A 23,277-nucleotide genomic window follows, 5' to 3' on the forward strand; every position below is an offset into this window, starting at 1 on the left:
GGCAGTTACATTGTTATGCTTAGAGACATTTTCCCTATTTCCTCACTTTAACTTAGGAACACATTTACCAAACAAAATAATTTACCAAGAAAGGCATCATATTTATACTGGCAGTTCTAATGAAAACATCAATCCCAATCTGGTTCCAGCTTAATAACAAATTGATAAATATTTCAAAGTACCATCAGAAGAAAGGATGAAAAATTTCAACTGAAGCAGCATCATTTAAATAGCCAAGCCCTGTAAGAAGTAAAAGAATGGGTTTTAATAAACCATGGGCTTAAATTGTAGGAGAAGGGCTAGTTCTAGGAAAGACCTTGACAGGGAAAGGGTCATGAAGTGCTGGGGTGGCTGCTTGTCCCCACCATCCGAGATCTTTAATGAAGGTCGGCAGCAGTTGGGTGAGGAAGGACAGGGACCTGGCTGGCACCGTCTGCAGGAGGGGGTACCCGCTCACCATCAGCCCTCTCTCCTTGCCCTCTGCATTTGCATTCCTGTGCACATGCACTTTGCTTTGCTGACATCTTGTGGAGATCTAGATTTAGCTTAATTTACTGCAAAATGTCCTGTTTCAAATAAGTGGTTTTATCTGCAGGGTGTCTATTACATAAGCGCTGTGGCACACAGCTGAGAGAGGAAACTGCACACGCATGTGTATATCTGACCGAGCATTTATTTTCTGCTGAAACATGCAGAGCAACTTTTGAGGTCAGCTCTATTTTGCCGTAAGTGCGGAGCTTTTTAGTTCCAGCTATTTTCCGAGGTTGTTGCTAACAAAGTATCTCAGAGCAGGATGTGAGTCCAGAACTAGTCTTTGCATTTAGCTCCTTTCTGCTCGCCACTGCCCAGCACTGCAGCCAGGCTGCCAGGACTTTGAATCACAGAATCATGGAATGGTTTGGGTTGGAAGGGACCTTAAAGATCATCTAGTTCCAACCCCCTGCCATGGGCAGGGACACCCTCCACTAACCCACGTTGCCCAAAGCCCCATCCAACCTGGCCTTGAACACTTCCAGGGATCCAGGGGCAGCCACAGCTTCTCTGGGCAACCTGTTCCAGTGCCTCACCACTCTAACAGTAAAGAATTTCTTCCTCACATCTAATCTAAATCGACCCTCCTTCAGCTTAAACCCATTCCCCCTTGTCCTGTCACTACACTCCCTCATAAACAGTCCCTCACCATCTTTCCTGTAGCCCCTTCAGGCACTGGAAGGCCACAGTTAGGTCTCCCTGGAGCCGCCTCTTCTCCAGGCTGAACAATCCCAACTCTCTCAGCCTGTCCTCATAGGAGAAGTGCTCCAGCCCTCTGGTCAACTTTGTGGCCTCCTCTGGACTCTCTCCACCAGCTCCATGTCTCTCTTGTCCTGGGGACCCCAGAGCTGGACGCATTACTGCAGGGGGGTCTCACCAGAGTGGAGGAGAGGGGCAGAATCCCCTCCCTCGACCTGCTGGTCATGCTGCTGGTGATGCAGCCCAAGACACGGTTGGCTTTCTGGGCTGCAAGTGCACATTGGCTGGTCATGTTGATCTTCTCATCCCCCAACACCCCCAAGTCCTTCTTCTCCTGGCTGCTGTCAATCCATTCTCTGCCCAGCCTGTAGTTGTGTAGTTTGCGTTCTCCCCTAACTATAACTCTGTGATATTTGCAGTAGAATTAACAAGAAACTGATATCTCTTGGGGTCTGCAAATGAGAACTGGGGCTGGAACCCTACCACAGCGCTCAGTGCCCATCACAAACACAGCTGCTCACATACAGCCTTCAACCTGCTGACGAGGGTTTGGCAGCTCACCAGGGGAGCAGAGCTCATCCCCCCTTCTCCCAACCCGCGGCCCCAGTTAAATATAGATGCTTGAATCCATGTCCTTCTGCTTCGTAGGTGAGTGTTGATGGCTGAGTCACACCAGCTTTCGGCTCTGCCTTCCCCCTTCCCTTATCTGTCATGGCCTCGCTCAGCTGCGGGCAAGAAGGACCAGCTCGAAGGAAAAGAGGCGCAGTCCGCTGCCTTTGCTGCCAGATAAGAGGGCACATACCGACGGAGACTGTGAGCCAGCTGACACGTTACAAGTTCACACCCAGCTTATCTGGCCGTAGCTTGCTTTGTGCACCTGAAATGAGCTGAGGGAAAAGTCTACCAGACTGCCCTACTACTTAGCACAGTGCTGAATTAATGAACCTGAGCTCGTACACAAGTCTGCATCACCAAAAATCTTTCCTTCCTTCATTGCATGCAGCACCATATACTCAGAATTACTCTTTCTACACAGTTCCATTTGGTCGATACTTAAGTACCCACCCAGGCTGATTTACCTTGATAGCACAGTCCATTTTCTACACATTTATTCATGAAGCTCTTATAACTGCTGGCTGGAAATACATCAAATTCAAATCTAATGCTATCCCGGTCAAAAAAAAATCCACCCAAAACCACCAAAACCACCCCCCCCTCTCTTCCCAAAGATGAGAATTTTATTCTGCTCTGAATAGTAAGCAAAGACTTAAATGCCTAAAAGAAAGGAAATGATTCAAATTAAAAAACAAACAACAAAAACCCCCAAAGGTTATGGTAATGTTAACATGGGCAGCCCAGTCCTGTGAAAGGATCCATGATGGCAGAGTCCCGCCGTCAGCCCCTCAAGCTGGAGGCTGCGCTCCAGAGGAAGACCCATGAGGTGTGGATGAAGGCCAGAACACTCTGTCACTTGAAAGACTGAGCTTCTGCTCCCACTCAGGGCTCTGAGGTGACACAAAGAGCATCGGTCCCCATCCTGCAGCGGCAGCAGGACAGCATCGTGTGGAAACCGGGCACAAGGCCAACCATGAAAAAAGGGAGTAAGTAAGCGCTCTGCAGTAAACACAAACCCAGACCTCTCAAGCTACAAAATGGAAGTTTTCTTCTTCTTTTTGTGAGCATCTTCTCCACCCATACAGAGTGTCGGTGGGGTAGCTGAAGACCCCCAGCAGGAGGGTTCACTCTGCCATCTCCCACTACACATCATCTGCACGGTCATTTCTGTAAACATCTCATCTAGGCTGCAGGATTCACGAGGCTGTATTCGTACTGGGCTTTGCTTAGGTTTTGGCTCACCCATGTCAGGAAGTTAGTTAAGACCTCAAGCATCACTTCAGCCCATAACCAAGTCTTTGTGAAAGTCCTGAAATCTCTGCTGCTCTCCAGCACTACCGCATAGTTTTCCATCTCCCTCTCCTTGAACTAAACAACCTGCACTTGAATATCCTTTGTTGGATGCAATGTACTGTTCTCATGCTGGGGAGCACCATTTTGATTTCAGGCTTTTTTGGGAAAGTCTGTTCTCAGATCCATGTGCCGTGGGTAAGCTCTCCCAGCATGGGTGGTTTTCTTCCCCACTGGCTGATGGGCAGCGTGTGTGTTTTGCTGCCACATCCTTCATCCACAAATGCAAAAGAGTCTAAGGGCTGCCCGGGGGGTTCCCCTTATAATCTCTCTCACACATATGCATGGATTATCAGCGTCAGAAGAGCTGAAGACGTAAAGACCAAAAACATCTTCCAGAAAAAAATTAATGTGCTGGAAGAAATTACTGCCTCCAGGAGCTGGGGATCTGCATATGTGACTCTGTTCAGAAACAACCACCACGCTACTCTAACAGGAGTACACAAGCCGAATAACAACAGTGGAGATTCAGGTTAATCACGACGTTACGACCCAATGTAGGGCTGGTTACCGCAGTCCTTGTTCAGGTGGAATTCCTGCTGAAGTCCATGGGTTTACACAGAAGTATATTAATTGGACAAGTACTTCTGCATAGTACTCTGCCCTTAATCCCCATACAAAACCCCAGGTGATGGTTGAAATCCTTGCTACTCCATGAAATACTGCTACTCTCCTTCAGTGTCCTCTGCAATGCAGAAATACACATATGCACTTATACAGACACGCGTTGTTCTGGCCATCCAGCCATGTTACGAGACTCTTTCTGATCTGTGATCTTCTCTCAATTTCCATCTCCCCGTTTTCTGCTGGGGAAGATGCATGTCAGCACCTTCTGCTGTCGTTCTGCTCTATGGAAGTGAAAGGCTGACAACAGCATTGGTAAGGCCAAAGCTGGGAAGGTTGCTGATGGGTAGAAAGTTCCATTAGGAGAATGTACTGGAAGACAGTCAGAATTTGGCAGGGAGCCTTCAGAAGCCCTTGCCTAGAATTTGTAAATTCTAATGTAAATGCCCTTCTAAAAAAAAGACCAAAACTAGAAACAGTGCTGATACCTGCAGACAATTCGTAACGAGATGAAGATGAAGCAGGGTGATTTCTAACTTCTTAGTCTTCCTCTGCAAGCTCGGATAGCAGAGTTTTTCAAGGGGGAGGCAGGAAAAAACCTGTTCTTGTGACCTCCAGAAAGAAATGGCTGACCCCACTCAACTGCAGCTTCCTGATAAAATTTATACACAAGGATTTTTTAATACACAAATTTATACTACAAAGACTGCACAAAGAAAGAAAGAAGAAAGAAAAGGCCCAGTCTCTGCACCCCCACCACTGACTGAAATGAACAGAAAGGAAACATTATCCAACTTCTGTCTAGAGAAGAGCATACAACAGCACTGACCTGGCGCTGTTTGGGATTGCAAGGACCTGGTACTTCAGGTTTTTTACAAACTGAGCTGACACAGAGCAGCAACGCCACAAGGGCAAGAATTAAATTCACTGTCATTGCCCAAGGACTAGAAGAGATCCCAGGTTCATTGAAGCTGAAGATGTGATCCCTCAGATATTTATGATGTATCCAGGAATTCAGCCATCCCCCAAATATCTTTTTCCCTCAAGTACTTAAGTATCACCAGGAGCTCTGGGATAGGTGGCTGCACCTGAAGGGAATGTGAAGAACATTGTATAGGGAAATGCAATGCCCACAAAGACATAACCTGCAAGGACAGTCCCGGGCTACCAAGGTCTTCAAACGTAATGGCTTTCTCGCTGTGGCTGAGGAGGAAAGTCATCTGTCTATGTTAACGTCAAAGGGTGAGAGTATCCTTTTTCAGCATTAGCCTTTTTTTGGACTTCTTACAGAGTGTCAGACTGGGATACCATCAGGTCGATTAGCAAGTCTCCATTCATGGTAAAATATGGACAAAAAAACAACGGAGGGATATTTGTTCCCTTGTCTGAAAGGAGAAGCTCAATTACTCCAGCTAGGAACTCCCAACCTCAGCAATATTCCTCTCCTTATTTTGAAATTTGTAAGTTGTGCCTCTTAAACATGCTGGGTTACACATACATTAACTAGAAAAGCACAGAAATAAATGAGGTCTAGCAGGTTTTGTAAACAAACGGATAAAGTGTCAATATGAAAGAAATGGATCGCTGAAAAGTTCAGAATGTTTTTCCATGCCAGCGGCTGTGATCTGCTCTCTTGGAACTCGGAGCCTCACTGCTGCTGAGATGTGCCGCATTTGTCTTCTGCATGTTCACGGTCTGGCTCTTCAAATGATGTTGAAATGACAAATTTCAGGCCAAACTGTGCTGGCTACTAGCCAAGGATCAGACGAGCCCTCTCTGGCAACACTTTCATACATTTCTTACCCAAATGGGCAGCTTAAGTGAAAGCTTGCAAAGATAAAATTCAAAAATAAGAGGCAATGGGAAGAGGTCCAAGGCTGATTTTTTTTTTCGCCTCATCTTGTAGCTATTAGAAGAAGGAATGCTCTACTGTAGGCCTGAGTGGTCTACAAACGAGTTTAGTCAATGGTGTTCAGCAGACAGCCCCTGATGTGTGATACGCCATTGCAGGAAACCATGCCCCTGCCGTGAGGACTGAAGTCATGGTGCCATGAGAGAAGCCCCTTGATTAATTCCCAGCGGTAGTCAAGCAGTCACATCGTTGGCTCGGTGGGAAGGCTCCTTCCCAGTGCCTCCTGGGCAGGGAAGTCCAGAACGAAGCTTCTTCCAGCTATGCCACCCCGAGACGGCACAGAAGCCAACTCAGAGCCAGCAAGAGGTGGCTGGGCCTCGTGCATGTAGGCCCAGGCAAAAGGCAAGGCAGGACTGGGAAAGCAGAGCTGCTAGGCCAACCTCCGCCTGTTTCAAGAGCCTGTATTTACCTGGACTTACAGTTTCAGCCATTTAAAGGGAAGTGAAGAAGCAAAGTGCAGTCAGAGGGCAGCAAAGCCTGAGGAGATCCCCACTAGAGACAGATCAGAGGAAATAAGCAGGGAGCAAAGCCACCTCCTGTCATCATCCTATCTGATATTGGCCATAGAGGAATGAAGAAGAATGACAGCGTTAAAAAGGAGATCACATCCTCCAAAGTTTAGCCAATCTGTCAAGAAAAGCCATCCTCCACAGCAGTAGCAGAAGATAGAAAGAAGCAAGAAATGTGATCTCAGTATGACTTTTTTAGATCTTAAAGAGCCTTCCTCTTCCTCTCTCCCACTTTCATCAGCTCCTGTGAAGAAAATTCACACCAGCTGTCTAGACGACGGGGATTGGCCTGCACACAGAAGAAAGGACAACGAATAGGTCGCCTCAAATCACAAACTGCAACATAGACAAAGATAAAACCTTATGATTGACCCAGTCAATCCCATTCCTCAAGCAAAAAATGTCTTCTTCCGAAGGTTTCACAAAGGGGAAACTTCTCTGCGCTGCAGCTGATTTAAAAAAAATGGAGTTGATGTATCCTGTATCGTGTTAAGTAAACTTTCATAAATAAAGCAGCTTATATCAGCTTTAAGTTATATTTGCTTTCCTGTCCCTGTTAAGTGTTAAAAGATCATGGTATTCAGAGGAAGAACAGGTGTCGTTATTTTTGAAGCTCAATAACACGTTATACACCACAGAAGCTTATATTTCCCCAACATACAGGAATATGAGTCTATATTTGATTAACATAAAAAGACCCTTACCAGAAAGTGAGTAATCTGTATTAGTCATCCTCATGGCTGGTGTATAAGATACACTTGGCATGTCATGGCCCTTCTCCTTCTGTTTCCGTCGATACCACACAAACAGTGCCAGCAAGACCATAATAATTAGAAGGAGAATAATAATTCCAATGATTGCTCCCACTGAGTGCCTCTCTGATCCAAGAGCAGGGCTAATTTTAGTATAGGGGTTTAATTCTTCCATCATAAGAGCCGCTGTTAAAAGTAATTCATAACACACTGTAAATTGAATCATGCATTTCATTTTTGAAAGACTATTTTTTTAAAGTAAGTACATCATTGGAGGGGAAGAGAGAAAGAGAGAGAGACAGAGATATATATTTTACAGATAGAATTTCACTGTACCTTGATCACATCGGATTCCTTTGAAGCCTGGACTGCAGTAGCAAGTACCTGTGACGTGGTCACACGTAGCATTATTCATGCACTCACATAACTGTTTGCAACCGTAACCAAATGTTCCTGGTGAGCACTCTGGGAAGCCAAAGAAAAAGATTGGAAAGAATTCTGCTTTTTTCGGGAATGGGTGAAATGCTTGCCATGGAAAATTCAGTAGAAAAGTCTTCTTGGTTTCAGCGTCCCTAGGATAACGCTCTAGTGTTAGATTATTATTATTATAAAGCAGGAAATGTATTTCATGTAAAATGTGGGTTATTACTTATTAAGCTGTAACTTTCTGGAAAAGTCATACAAGACTTCACAAGGATGAAACCAGTAATATGTACAAAGACTTTAAAAAGGCTTGATAGCTATTACAAGTGTACAGAATTTAACAAGGCACGAGCCCAGAAGCTGTAGCCAACATCGTGGAAGAGCACAGTGTTCTCCACCAACTCTGCATATTTTTTCCATGGGGGTAGTCGCAAGGAAAAGTTTTAATGCACCTTTATATGAACACAATAGACTTTTACCAAACAAATCCCGCATGCTTTCATACTTATCCCTACTAGTGCTAGAAGATGAATATAACATTGTAGGTGGAATTGCAGAATCGAGCATCTGAATGGTTTGATTTGCTCTGCTTCTGTATTAGGATTCCTAATATAGGAGGAATTTCTATCCTGTCTTTGTATTTCTATCAAAGACAAAATGATTGAATGTCCAGCTGAGAAATTTATTCATGCAATTACCATGATGGGCTATTACAATAAATCTGTAGGCAGCTTCCTATACTTCTTGAGGCACTATTCAATAATAAATTGAAAGAAACAACTTCTGTCACATCCTACTTATTTGTATGGAGAAGACCATTATTGAATGCATGCACACTTGCTATGACTCTTTAGAATATGTATTGTTTGTTTTAGGATGTGACTTCTTGTGTGTCACTGAAAACGTTTTGCATAGCATGACGATACCTTCCTAATATCAGTCTCCAAGTAAGTTCTCGTAGCCAAAATTTAATATTAAGTAAAGAACAGCAGCCAGTATCTGTATAATGATTTGCAGCACGTATTAAAGTTGTATCTCTTTCTTTCATCTGCAGGTCCCCAAACAAAGAAAAATAAAATTATTACAATTAATGCTGATTCTAATATTAATCTGTAGCCTACTTAAAATGAATAAGGCCTAAATTTTTGGACTGCACCACAGAAACAATGTCGGTCTGCATTTAGGCATTTCATCTGCAATGCGGTGTGACTGCCCATTCAGCAGGATTTTGAGAAGGAAGGAGTCTTAATGAAGAGATACTTTTAGATTAAGTAGTAGAAAAACAAACAAGCACATTCGTAGTCTGGATAGAGAAGAAAGCCTCAGGCTTTGTACAGAGGCCAAATTATAAACGTAGCTTCTGGTAGTTTGACTATGGAGCTTTTTAGTTTCCTATTTTATTTACGGTTGCAGTAGAGGTGGCACAAAGTCACAGTAAGTTGGCCACTTACAGGGTTACAGTGGTGCCGTAGGTAACCCCCACGTGAGCGTGCAAATTCGGTCCCGAGATACATGCTTTGCTGAATGCAAGTATGTGCAAAAGAAAAGGTGTTCATTAATTCAGTTATACGTACAGATACTTTCATAAAGATCTGTGCAGTAAGCTACAGTTAAGAAGCTTTCACTTGCAAATCTAGCAGGAATGTTACTGTATAACCTTACTGCCAAAAAAAAGAATGAAACCCTGTGGAATTAGTGCCGTGGTGAGGTGAGACAGATTTCACCCTGCATTTAGAATCCGAGTAAGCGTGTGAGAATTTTCTTTTGATTTACTATACTGGACAAACAAGTAATTATTCAACTACAGCACGTACAGTTTGTACTACCTTAATTCTTCGTTCTTAAAAGAAGCCATTTGGCATGGCATGCTAAATATGCCAGCAAGACATCCACAACAATTACAGTAAGCTATGCCAGTACCCTTGCAAGGTAATTGAAGTTCATTGTTAAACACTTGCTCACTACTCAAGTTAAACACAGATCCTTCCAAAAATGGCAAGTGACTTTTTTTTCCTTGCTCTCTTCTCATTGTAAAGATGAATTTTTATTTGGTCCACGTCTATAGCATAACAACTTATGCAAGCAAGCCCAAATATTCCCTGGATGGCAGACAGCAGCAGGGACTTCTTCCTTTTAACCTTTCTGTCTTCCTTCGTGTCTAGGGAAACCTGAATCCGCTGCTCTCAACAGCGTTAGCAAGGCATTATGCAGCTTGTGTTTTTCTACAAGTTGCTGGGGAAGGCCACATCCAGGCAGCGCTGAGTGCAGGGACTTGCTTTTATCTCACCTAACTTTAGGCTGGGAATGGAAAGGCCTGATTTGCAGAGGATTCGCTATGCTTCTTTATGTTTAAACAGACTGTCCAGCTTTCCAGAGATGCCTTCTTCTCCCTATGGATTATCTAAGGCGCCTGGGGTTACTGTCTTGCTGACATCAACGCCTCATTTAAGAGCCTATTTCTGCAAAGAATTCTGAAATACACCACCCCCGGAGAAATAGAAAAGTGAAGTCACGTTGCTACTTACTTTGCTCGCATTGTTTGCCTGTAAATCCAGTCCTGCACGTGCACTGGCCAGTGATGTGGTCGCAGTCCGCTCCGTTCTGACACTGACAAACATTGGCACAGTTTTTTCCATAAAAAGCAGCTGGGCAACCTTTCAGGAATCAGAATAAGGAAAGACTAAGAAATAAGCTGAAACACAAACTCAGATGTGTTATCAGCACAAAATATGTAGGCCTATAAATCTATGGATTTTCAGCCTCTGTATATTTAATAACATTTATTTGGTCATCTAAATGCAGAGATACTATGACAGCCAATTTTCTTGAAGTAGCGTTTCTCATATCTTACAGAATTGCCTCTTAAGTGTTTCAGAAGAACGAAAACTTGACCCATCTATACAGACTACATTTTCAAGAAGTGAAAGAAGATGGCTAAACAGAAATGCTCTAAAAGGCCAGAGATCAATCAATTACTTGCAAACGAAAGAGCCTTCTTAAAAGGCTCACCAGAATTTGATCTCCTCTTCCGTACAGTGCTGATAATTTGGCACTGGTAGGATGAGAAACCTCAAACATTTTCCTAAATCAGACCACAGAAACTGGGGCTTTAACAAGCAGGGATGCGGACTGTGCAAATTCTGACAATGAATCAATAATCTAAATCATCGATCCCTCTATCGAGTGCCAAAGGCATAAAAAAACCTTCAAAAGCTTCAGGACTATTTTCTCCGGGGTGCTGTGAAGTTATCCCAAGTAAGAAGCAGGTGGTGCAACAGGGAAGACTGCAATACTTGGAAGAGACACGAGGTAGCAGCACATACTTTGACAGATTCCCTGGCACAACAGTGTCCCTGAAAGGCTTACGCTGAGTGCAGTAGAGCCCCGTCCAACCGTGAGTACATCTACATTCTCCATCGTAAGGGCTGCACATTGCTCCGTTGTGGCAGTTGCATGAATGAAAGCAATCAGGGCCCCAAAAACCAGTGGGACAAGCTATGAAAATAAAAAAGATTTGTCAGCTGACAAAAAAAAAGCAAGGATACTGCGTTAGTGCCGCGGAGGAACAATAAAGGGAGAACCTGTGAGACACCAGCAAAGGCAGAACCTCGCATTGCAGAGCTTGGCATCGCTGCGGCGACTCTCTGACAATGACCAGTTCTTCCAAGCCAACGATTGCTTTGCAAACCCAGGCGCCAACCCGCAACGTCACCCGCGCCGTCAAGCCCCGGCACAAGGGATTCCTTCCCCGTGTAAGTCGGGTGGCAGGATCAGGTCTTTGCTGCATACGTGCACTGAGAACCACTGACACAGCGCCCCTCGACACTACATTACCGAGTGCTCCAGCCACTCTCCCTGCCTTATCGGCATTATCTGTGAAGTCAATTTAGACAGGGTTTTAAGATACGGAGGTAATTTAATTTTCTTTTTGATATTCTGGACTTCTTGCATAATAAAGCACAGCTATTCATGGTTTACTTTTGCTATGCAATCAACTACTAAAATTACCACATTCATTTGAAGCATAGAGTGCTACTCAAAATTAGGTAAAAATGTAAAGAAAACTTCTTACAGTATGAATTCCCATCCACAAAATCAGATTGCTTTTGTTGATGGGGCTAATATTAAATTAAAATCTCCAGGTCTATTATACATTTCAACAAGTACAATATTAAAACATTTTCAAAAGTTATTTTAAGCCTGCCTCCAAAAATGAATGCAGTAAGTTACAGTTATTAGTGCCAGACTAAAAGATCCAAAATGATGATAACCCTTCAATATAACAACTATATTTTTGCTTTAAAAAGCACTTTCCATTGCTTCCTACTAAAGACATGAATTAATAAGGCATGGTTCCCAGGAAACCTGAAAGTACAGAAACCGTGCCTGTTTCCATGTATGCCATTGGCTCCAATTCTGACGATAAATGCAAGTTTCTGGCATATGACAGACATCTCTAAAGCCAGTATGAAAAGCAAAAAAAAACCCCTGCCATGACGTAATTCAAACAAAAGGTCACTGAACTCACACGATGTAAAGCTGAACACGATTTGGCCTAAAGCATTCATGCTATAAGCAACCAGAAATACTTCTACAATGCAAGCCAGAGCTGCAGGGTCCATCAGTGGCTCCAGAACCGGCTCTGGAGTTGGAGCTAAAATTATCTCCTTTGCCGCTCCGTCTCTCGGTCATTCCAGGTGAACGGGTGCAGAGGGAGGTCTGAGCGAAAGAGCTCAGTACCAGCCTCCGGTACGCGAGGCCAGGTTCCGACAGGAGCCTGGTGTGAGGCCAGGTTCACGCTGGGAGATTTACACTTTCTTTACGAGAAGGTAACTGGGGAAACAGTCAGGTTCCCACTTTGTTCGACCAAACTGCAAAGCAGCTATCGCCAGGTCCTTCTGCCTGCTAGGCTGGAAATTGTTGCTGCTGAACTGGCCTGCCTCACTCTGTAAGAAAAAACATCTTTTTTCAAAGTTAACAGAAACTAACAGTCATTTCCCAATTACATGGCTAAATATAATGAGGAATCTGCAGAGCTTTCTGTCTTTTTTTCTTCTTTTTTTTTTTTTCTATTTTTGAGTGACAGCAATATTCTGCCTGTGGAAGACACACAATAAAAGCAAAATTACAGCCGTCTGTTTTTATCCGATTCCTACTTTATCACTTGAAGTTTAATATATTTTACTCTGGAATGCTGTCTAATATGCTAGTTGTATCCTGAATATGAAGTAACATTTCTGAATGATCGGATATTGCTTCCCTCTGTGATCTATCTTCAATTAAGGGATGCTCTCAGGAAATGACACTTTGGGATCAGCAAATGCCAATCTTCTACCTGGGCAATTTTCAAGAAGAAATCCTCCATCCCTCCAAGCCCACATTGACTTTTACAATCAAATTACTTCTAATAGAAATATTTCGGCTGCCTAATTTCTCAATTCTAGGGGCTTGGTACATGAAAACATTTACTGGTTAATAATTTCTAAAGTAATAGCTGAAAGAAAATGATTTCAAAAAATAAATAAAAGGGAATCCAGTTAGAAATTAAAAGGGAGCACGGAGCTTTCTTTTCTGATAAGAGCTTGTGACCTCCCTTTCCTGTAATAGAAACTAGTAACGGCTTCTGCAAACTCCAAATGCAGAAACAAATTCGAGCCAACGCTAACTTAGATTAATTAAAAGAAATAAGCTGTAAAGAGAGTAAGGCGCTGGCTGCTGTAATACTTCAGGGATTTCCCCAGAATCTGTCTTTAACTTTCAGAAAACACTAAAGAGGAAAATATGTTATTTTAAAGCAGAGGTGGAAAAATAACACTTTGCTTACTCTGAGAGCAGTCCGTCCCTATCCAGCCTGGAAAACACTGGCACGATCCATCGATAGGATTGCACGTCCCGTTCTCGGTGCACTGACAGACCTCGGCACAGTTCTTCCCGTATTTTCCGCTGGGACAGACTGTGAAAATACAAGGCAGTTTGCTGAAGGCTCTTCATAATGCATATGAGGAAGTCATAGGACTTAACATTTAGCAATTAGAGATAAAAGTAATTTCAACATTTTTCTTTGCTGAAGCAAAATGGGCAAAATTCTTCTGGAAAGAGGGAAAAAGGCAGAAAGTATTCAAGTCCATTTTGTTTGCTTACAATTCCAGGCATAAAAACGTCAGGAAAAAGTTGTCTCAAAATCCATTTTTCTGCTGCAAAATGAATCCAATACAGTTAGAAGGTTACGATTATTGAAAGGCATTATGGAAGGATGAAAAGAGAAGAGACAAAACAGAGAAAAGGGGTTACTGGGAGAGAAAGAGAACAGTAAAGCCGAGGAGAATTCAGAGTAGTAGCAAACACAAGTAAGTGGCTGAAGGGATTGATCTGGGGACTTGGCCAAGGTGGTCCCTTGGTGCAAACCCTGAAATAGGGTTCTGCGCTGGCTCAGAGGATTACAACCTCAACAGTAAGAAAACAAAAGCAGGAAAGGAACATTTCAGGCTAAATATCAGCCTAGTGAAGAAGTCTACAGAAGATGAAGAGCAACGGGGACTCTTACTTTCAGGTCTGTCACTAGAACCTCAACTCCCTTGTACTGAACGACTGATAACGACGGTAATAATGGACCAAAAGCTGCAAACCTTACACCTGGTATGATGGCCTGACATACCAGCCAGGGGCATTGCACCAGGAGGCCAGCGTCCATGAAATGGCTGATGGCAGATGAGCTTGCAAGAAGAGGCTGAAAGAGCTGTAATCCTTTCCCTTGCTATCATCCCACTAGCACCACAAAATGCATTGTGCAACATGAGGTGCGTTAGAGTACCTACCTCATCGCTGTCTTGATTCCTTCTGGATCAAATGGTGGGGAGAGAGAAAGGTGCCTTTGCTACTAAATACTCTAGGTTTTGCTGAAGATCAGCTTTCAGTAATGTTGGTTGAGGCAGGCTCCCAGCATCTCCCAGATTCAAATCAAGCGAAGAGTAAACCAGGAGCAAGACTGCCACTTCCATAAGTATTTTTACCATCTAAGTCTGGTGGAAGACAACTCCAGTGCATATCCAATTGCCGAAATGTCATGCTTATCTTTTGGCATCCATCCACCTATTCCTCTCCAGTACCCCTTGCTGCAGTAAGCGTTCAATTAGGTTGCAAATGTGGTTTCCAAGGATTTTATATATATATATATATATGTTTGACTGCGAGCTGTTAAACAGAAGCGCTGCATCCTAACAAAATCAGCATCCATTCCTGTTCTCCACCTAGCTTACTCCTTAAGCTGGAAGAAAAGAAACTCTTAAATTTTTTTCAGAGTCATCTTATAACAGCCTAAGCACGGTGACATAAAACTAATAGACACGTAGATCTTCAACTTCCCACCATATTATTGGAAATCTTTAACGTTAAAGTTGATGGAAAGCTCTGCTCAGTAATGAATGAAATGTTTAATTTCTGTGCTCTTATTGGCTGTGTTCCCTGACAAAAACAGATGTATTTTCAAAACAAGATAAAACATACAGTCCATCTTTGCAAAGGATGTAACAAATGGACCTGGACTTGTATCCTGGTAAATAATAGTGATGTCAAAAAACTGATTAAGACCCTTCCCCGAATTATGCAATTGTTTTACCACTTCAGCCACTCTCACTTTCTCATATATAGTCTCTGCAGGTGACCTCAATCAATCCTGACTGTGAATCAGCCACAGATTGAAATCCTCAGCTGTGATTCATTTGCTTTTATACAATATGCCATCCTCTACTCTTACTATGGCAGAAACCTAGGAATGCGCATACCATTGTTTTCTGCACACATTTCTATATACTACAGGCTTATCTGTAGGAGTGGATAAAGCTGGTTTTGGCTTTCAAATTATGTGCTAAACAGAATAGTTCCCTAACTGAAAAGAGATAAAACTAAACACAATATACAGACACAATGAAAAGAACAATACACAGACACAAAGAGAAAAAGAAAGAAGGAAAGAAAATCCCTCGTAGCACAGAAAGAGCAAAAACTGAAATGATCTATTGGCCAAGGTTCTCATATATGCTACACCATTATTCAGTTCCAATACTCTATATAAAGCAGTTCGATGCAATATTTTTATTGCATCTTTAAGATGGAGATAGATAACATCACTTAAATGAAGGCTGGATTTTTTATATGTACAAAAAAATAGTTCTCAAAAGACTTACTTAAAATAGAAGCTCATTTGCACTGCAACACGGAATAGTAATGAATGAGGAAAAGATCTGTGCTCCAAACACCAGTGCTGACAGAGGCAACAGGTCATACTTTATAAAAGAAATGCTTCGGTTCCGCCCAGCGAGAGCCAGCAGCGGGGTTCCTACCGTGTGAGCACCTCTCATCTCAGTGAGACTGTATGGTGCCAGGAGGTCAACGCGGAAGGACGGCAAAACTGATCCTGCCAAAATGTTTGTGCTCATCGGTTTTCATAACCCGGCTGCGGATCGACACAGTGACTCTCTTGTAACGTTGGGAGGTCCATATGCAAGCACTTTTTCAGATGTCTCAAATGTTTTTAAACAAAGCTGTAAAGTAAGGACTAATACTGCTTTCTTTGGGAGCAATCTGATTGTACAATGCAGATAGCGATGTTAATTAGCTATAACAGCTCTGAAGTGGGGCTCCGAAAGTCCCTGTGGGATGTCAGGTGCGTTCTAGCAGCGAGAACAAGTTATTATCAATCCATCTTGCTACGTGATTGTGAAAGATATTCATTAAACAGCTGCTTAGTCGTTTGCCGCTCAGAATCCTCGGCACAACCATGTCAACCTGTGCAATTTTGGGGGTTGCGCAGCTCCTCGCATGCGTGTGCTGCTGATGGAAGAATGTTCCCGCTGCCAGAAAAGAGCCGGCACAAGGAGAGGAAAATTCAAAAGTGAAATCTTCGCTTCACGTTTTTCCAATGGAAAAAAATTAATTAGCATTTTTCTTTCTACAAAATAAAGTTACATGCTAACTCATTATGACAAACTGCAACACAAATTGATTTTAATTAGGACATGAATATTTTAAAATTAATTTGCTGGATAGATCAACATTTCAAAGTAAAACCAGAAGTGCTGAACATCTGAGCAAAAATAAAATAGTTTTCTTAAGAGGATAATTAGCCCTGCTTACGCTTTGAAATCTGGCTAACTTTTCACATAAAATGGACAAATTCACAGAAATATGTTCATTTTAATAAATTAATTGGTATAATGTTTAGTTGACTATACAGCACAGGAAAAAGAAAACATGGTTATACTTAATCTATGTTTAATGACTTTGCATAAGTGCTGTCTACAATTTCTAACTTACTGAAAAGCAGGTCATTAAAAAGTGTCAGTTCAATTTTTACAGGGATGGTGTCTTCACAAGGGCAGTAGCCATTACGAATAATCTCTTTTAAATCTGTATGTAGAAAATACCCCCAGTAGTATGCAATAACCGAGACTCTGCAGAATACTGTCATGATTTTCCGGGCATTTTTAGGATAAAACTGAAAATGAAACCTGTGGTTAAAGGTGGACTAACTCTCAAAGGCACAGAAAGGTGACGGGCATGAGGGGGAGTTGAAGCTACTCTTCACTTGTGAAAATTAATTCACTTTCACTGCCTCATCGCAAATTTTTCTGTCTCCTGCACTTGCGTTTGAGTGCGCATGGTTTTAGCTATTCCCAGACAGCGTCAGTAAGGTTCTGTGCGTTAACTGGGCGTTTGGGCTTGTGTACCTGAGCTGGCCTTTACCTTACCTAGTAACTACACCTCCTGCTGAAAAAAAGTGGGTGAAGGTGCCATCGACATTCAGGATATGATAGGCTTAGCAGAAAGGGAAATGAAACCATTGGATGGCGGATATATTTACAGCAGGTGTCTCATTCCATATTCATTTCAATACAGAGCAGCAGACCTGTTTTATTTATGAAAGCAGGAGCACATCATATTTACAAAAGGATGACTAAGTACCTATTTGCATTTTCCCTCTGAAGGAAAGAATTTCTTGTGATCTAAACTGCTGAAACAAGGGGGAAAAAAAAAAGGCAGGAACCTTGTGATCACTCTTGCTGCAAAGTCACAGACACAGAAACTGAGGAACCGCGGTGGCACATGAGGGTCTTGGGCTCAGTACCTTGGTTGCAGAGAGTGCCAAAGAATCCAGGCAAGCAGTCGCAGCGTCCCGACACGTGGTGACACGGCCCGCTGCTGTGCACGCATTGGGGGCACGGCTGGCTGCAGTGGTGTCCGTAAAAGCCGGGGGGACAAACTGAAGACAAAACAAAATGAGGTTTTCAGAAGATTTCTCATTGCTGAGAGTCTGAGAATTCTCCCTCTGTCTTATTCCCAAACCAATATTTCTTAATTTTTAAAAACAGGTTTGTGAACGGCTGGAATTATGAAGCCAGTTGGATTATCCCACGTCTAATAAAGCGCGAGCTCTGAGTAAAACTATTCCTCTGGTTCAAACATTCGCACCGTACTACCTCATGTAAGTCCTTGGCTATTTAATAATAAAGCTGAGCTCTCTCAGCAGCCTCCCTCTCTCTCAAGGCACTAATTTGAGTCTCTCTAGCCTGCTCCAGGTAAACTCCTTCACAAAACATGGGAGTTTAAGATGTTTGAGACCTCAAAGCCCACTGGCAGATATGGTGAATAACAGATTCCAAAGCTTTTAAGATACCTGTGTTCAATTGGGACAGTCAGTTTATACATAGTTCATAGTCAGTTTATACATGCCATTGCAGGAGCAGCATCCATCAGTGATGACCAGAATCTAAAAATGGTAATTATGGTAACGGCATACAAAATCACCTAATTTGCATCAGTAATCACACCGGGTAGCTGAGTAAACTTGTCATGAACTGTGTGCTTAATTTGCTTAAAACCTGGATTGAAATTATTATAGAATTTGTACCTAAGGTATAGTGCCAAGATTATGGCTCAGTATCTCTTATAAACGCATATTGTTGCTTCTAAGCTCATGCAGAATGGAATACCATCCACTGCCCAAACATTCGCTGTGATAGATAAGCACAAAGAAATGTTAAATTGCAGCAAGTGACTGTAAAAATGACTTTATATGTTTTTATTTTTACTCCTGTGATTCTCTGTTATATAGTTCTGGCTCAGTGGTTACTATATCATGTCCATTCTATTTTTTCACTGAATGAGAATTTTTCTCTTGGTCCTTATGTTCACAGAGGGTGTCGGGTTCTTACACCACTGCAGATTTCCAGCTGGAACTTAGCTGACAGGTTTGTTGATGATGCACTAGCTATAAAACAACCCAGATCATTCCTGGAGACATTTCTGCAGGTCTAAGAGCAGTAAACTATCCTGGTGTCTCATGTAATCCTGATTACACAGACAGAACGAGCTGGCTGAGCATCATCTTCAGTACTGCCCTTTAGAGGCTAAATTCTGTTTTTAAATGAATTTCCAAGAGAAAAATGGGAATGACTCTGAGAGCCAACGTAGCAAGCTAAAGCTACCTTCACCTACGGAAGTGTCCTCTTCACAAGGTAGTCTTGAGCCTGACTCCTGCAGAAGAGGTGGACGCAAGCTGAATTCCCCGGCCGTATGCCGTATATTCACAGAGAGGCATTTCAGCTACCTGAGGCAAGAGCAGAAGCATCCGCAGGACCCCTCTGCTGTCACCCCAGTGCGGAGGAAAATTCCTCCCCATCAGCTCCTCAGGGAGCAGCCTGATTACTGGAGTTGCAAACTGGGGACATGGTTTGCCTCTTGTAGCCTTCATGCCATCAGCTGATAAAAGTAAGCTGTTTTTTTTCATCTCAGAAAGGTCAGAAACTATTAACTTCTGGAAGTTTTGCACTCTTAGGCTTTCAAATTTGTAAAAAAAAAAATCTTCCTCAATTCCCTGAAGCTCTGAGCACCACATTTTAGCCTTGGAGAGAGGTTTTACAGCTATATAGATATGCCGAAGCACCTGGAAATTGGGGTTTATAATGGAAATGCTTATAGGCCATTAACTACAGCAGTGCTAGAGGTCATCGTTATAATGGCTTTAAATAAAAACTGTCAGCTACAAATTATTTTTAGAGATGAGTGTGTTCTAGTGTCAAGTGTAACTGGTGAAATCAGAGGGGTTATATGAACTGGGCATGCAGAATGTCTTACAGGAAGAACAAGAGCTGCTGCAGAAGAGAGAGACAAATCCATCTCTTGTTTACACAGGAAGACGGTTGCGTGTAGTTTGGTTCAGTGAATAAGGGTCCCTAAGGGGCAAATGCAGCTTCCCAGATACAGCAAATGAGAGGATTTTTATCTCCTCGGCACATTTTAATACGCAGCGGCAGAGCATCAGACAGGAGCTATTTCAGGCTGCCGTGTTTCTTTTCCTGGCATATAAGAAAACATTCTCTTGGTATTTTGATAGCCAACGCTCATCCACCTGTCATTACGTGACAGGTCGTAGCTGACTCTGTTTCACAGGTATCCTATGGTTCACCACGACTTAACTGGAAATCTGTTTTTGCCCAGATCCTGCCAAGTTCGGTATGTAAAGATGTTGCTCCTTCTTTTCAGGTCACCTGTGACCTCCAGGCACTGTGGACAGCCAGAAGAAGAAACTCAAGGCATGACTCAATGCAGTAGAGTCTTGACTTCTTGATCAAGAAGCATTTTTTTGGGCTAGCTGTTGCCCTTAGGAAGTCACGAGCTAAAGCAGCTCAGAAACCTGTGGCTCTGTCTGGCATCACAAACGAGCGTTTCTACCTGCTTTGCTTCTACCACCACATCTATGGAAAACCTTACTTCTCTGGCACAAGGGTCCTCTGTATCCTGGTGCGCAGTCACAGGTGCCGTCCTCTGGGGAGCAGGATCCCCCGTTCTCACAGTTACAGGAGATGGAGCAGTTGGGTCCCCAGCGGCCCTGGGTACATATATTGTCACAGTGGATGCCTAAAGACGTAAAGGCACACGTTAGGTTTCACGCAGCTTACTCTCCTCATTGATCAAAGAAATGTTTGGCTGGGCTGATACCTCACGTACATCACAGAGCAAACAAGGGAGCCTGGAAAGGAAATAGCTATCCTTTTATCTGCTTAATAAAGTGAAAATTAAGAAAATGCCAGCGAGGTGAATTCTGTAGGTGTTGGGCTCCTGTTCAGTCCTTAGCACCATTAAAGCATCTCTGCATGTCATCTGAGAGATGAAGGTCAGGAATTGCTTTAAAGTCACAAAATATCTCAGATAACTGGTCTGGAAATATGCGGTTGATTGAAGCCTGATTACTTACTTAACTGTTGTGAATTGGAAGACCAAAAAAAAAGAAAAATCAGGGTTCTGCAAAAACATGTCCGGTATATGGATTCTTGAACGCACGTAAATTCAGTTCTATGCTGTGTGTTCTTCACTTCCTGGCTTAAAGCATCATGCTCTGGGTTATTACGCACATAACCCACTTCCACCCAGAGCTCTCCGAGTTCTGTGTTAATGAACCGAGTTCTGATCTAGCAAGCGGCCGTATGTGGGCACAGGCTGATCGTTTGCATGTTAACTGGAGACCGAGACCTGCCAATCCAGCTCCCAGTGATTCCCAGGCTTGCTGTTTGATATTTATTATTATGAAAAGCAAAGCTTGGAAACACTGAAAGAAGCACACAGCCAGAAAGCTTAGCATGAGGTTTCTGGCATTGTTTCAACTGGTTTTGTTTTAACTGGTGACTTTTAAAAACAACCTTGTGCCATGACTCATCATGTATAAATGTGAGGATTTGATCCTGCACACCATTACTCGTCCAAGAGGCTCTTACTCCACTGGGATAAGGCAGTACCAATACCTGCAATTAGCAGAGCTATTTGCATGATCAAGGGCTCCTTGGATTGGAAAAGGTTTGCAGGATCACGAACGAAGAGAGACATGAAGCACTGCCAGCTGCAGGGAGTGGCACTACCAGTAACACGCTGTAGGTACTGATAACGAGAGAAAATGAATCACAGGCTGGCTCAAAAATTTTCCTGACAACGTTACCGCACCGGGTGCCTTACAACTGCACCACCAAGGTTTGATGGCATACACACGCCCTAGCTGGGCTTTGAACATGAAGCTGTTCTTTATCATCCATGCACATGTCCCCACTGCACAATGGGATAAATGCAGAGAAGGGCTCTGAGAGCCCCAGCCTCAGCCAGAGGTCGGATTAGTGCATCGCTAAGGAGAAATACAATCCCAAGTAATTTCCTCCACCTCTGATAACTTCATCTGGATGCTACAGGTAATGGACTGTATTTGTGAAGCTGTGATCTGTACAGTCACCGAACTTTGAGGATTATTAAATCAGCTGAAAGTCATTATAAACACACTTACAGTGCAGTTTCAAGTTGGTTTTATAAATCTCTGAAGTTAATACAGTAAGAAATACTGCAGAGCCAAAATTTCCCTTTTCTGAAGATTAATCACACAATTATAATGTCCCTTCCTAGAAAATCTTAACCAAGTCTGGCAAAAGTACAGTTTGAAATGGGGTTTCTAGTAATACATGATCATAGCTTTATTTATAAAGAGGCATGGTCCATGCTGTAGAGCTTAATAAAAACCACATTAAAATACAGTAAAAACATAATACAAGCTCAAGCCTTTAATATCTAAGTAAATAAATCTGAAAAAAAGGAATGGAAAAAGAGACAAGGAACATTTCTAGTAGTAAAGATCAAGAAAAACAATTATTTTAATACAGCCTCCCCTACTCCCTTTGAAATCAAATATATCCTTGGATTACTTAAACAGTAAATGCTTTGTGTGTATGTAATACATCTAGAGTACTCTGTAATTAAAAATTCATTCCATAAATCGTAAATAAGTAAATGCATTTCACATATATATGATAATTTATAGTTTTGAAAGTGTCAGAGCGAGCTCCCAGAAATGAAATTCAGACACAAATGTAGAGGAATGTGTATCTTTTCCTCCTGACTGCAGTATTAAAAATACAATTCTCTCATTGTGAATGGGCTATTTATAAACGGAGACAATTAAACAGCATTATTTCTTGTCTCTTTTGGCAAAGTTTGGGGAAGAATGACATTGACTCCCTTCTCTTGAAAGGTAGCTGAATTAGAATGCCATGGCTGTTCTTTGCAGCAGCAAAGTCCTTCCTTTAGTAATGAATAATGAGGGATGTCTTCCCGCTCCTAACGAAGGCAATGAGTCATTGTGAAGCCGATTGTTGTAACGAAATGTAAAGGGGGGGAAAGGAAACCTCGAGAAGACACTGGTACCCATTACAGCAGTTATTTATTTATAAATTTTCAGAAGACAACTGAGAAGGTGCCGCAATTAATTTTTATTACTTTATATTACTCTAAGTTAATTCTCACGGAAGACTTCATTTTTGGAGGCTCCTACACACACTGAATTGCAAATGCAAATGAGAAGTTAAAATTGCATCTGGACACACATGTCTTATGGAATTGTGCTAAAAAAAGCACCTTAATTTTACAATTCCCTAACTTGACAGCGTAGGAAGGGGGAGTCCGTCCCTCCCAGCTACTTTACAATTGAAGTCACTGAAGCAGCAAGCTTCTTTAACGTAAAACTTCAATATTTACTTAGGAACTTGCTGATGAACATTTCTGATAAGCAATTAGTTTTCAATTCCCAGAAATATAAAAAATGCTGAAGTCGACACATCTCCGTATTATCACGTTACAACCACAGGTTCCTAATTTATGAACAAATTCCCTGTTTCACAAGCATGATGTAGAAATTAGAAAGACAACTATCAGAAGAGCAAGTCCTTGAAGCTGCAGGAAGCAGTTCTATACATAAACTCTATTGCCTAGATACCAGGAAATTATCTTACTGCCTGAGGCTGTGGTTCACAATTGCAGATACTAGTATGAAATTACACTTCCAAGACCTTCTTGAACAATGTTCTGGGGGTGAATTGTAAATGAAATTCACATA

At 42.4% G+C, this 23,277-nt stretch overlaps 1 protein-coding gene across 5 annotated transcripts in view; it reads right to left on the minus strand.

Annotated features, from left to right (window-relative positions):
- Positions 1-23,277, minus strand: part of MEGF11 (multiple EGF like domains 11) — a 283,185-nt gene that overhangs the window by 24,614 nt on the left and 235,294 nt on the right. For 4 of the 5 annotated variants that reach the window (XM_054836544.1, XM_054836545.1, XM_054836548.1 and 1 more), the window contains exons 15-21: positions 20,124-20,270; positions 17,479-17,613; positions 13,180-13,308; positions 10,722-10,850; positions 9,881-10,009; positions 7,269-7,397; positions 6,885-7,118 (exon numbers count right to left, since the gene is read on the minus strand). In XM_054836544.1, the coding sequence (XP_054692519.1) occupies positions 6,885-7,118; positions 7,269-7,397; positions 9,881-10,009; positions 10,722-10,850; positions 13,180-13,308; positions 17,479-17,613; positions 20,124-20,270 (1,032 nt within the window). The remainder of the gene's footprint in view (positions 1-6,884; positions 7,119-7,268; positions 7,398-9,880; positions 10,010-10,721; positions 10,851-13,179; positions 13,309-17,478; positions 17,614-20,123; positions 20,271-23,277) is intronic. The other variant, XM_054836547.1, reaches the window with a different exon arrangement.

Source organism: Grus americana, chromosome 10 (genome assembly GCF_028858705.1).
Source record: "Grus americana isolate bGruAme1 chromosome 10, bGruAme1.mat, whole genome shotgun sequence".
In the NCBI taxonomy this organism is placed as follows: Eukaryota; Metazoa; Chordata; class Aves; order Gruiformes; family Gruidae; genus Grus; species Grus americana.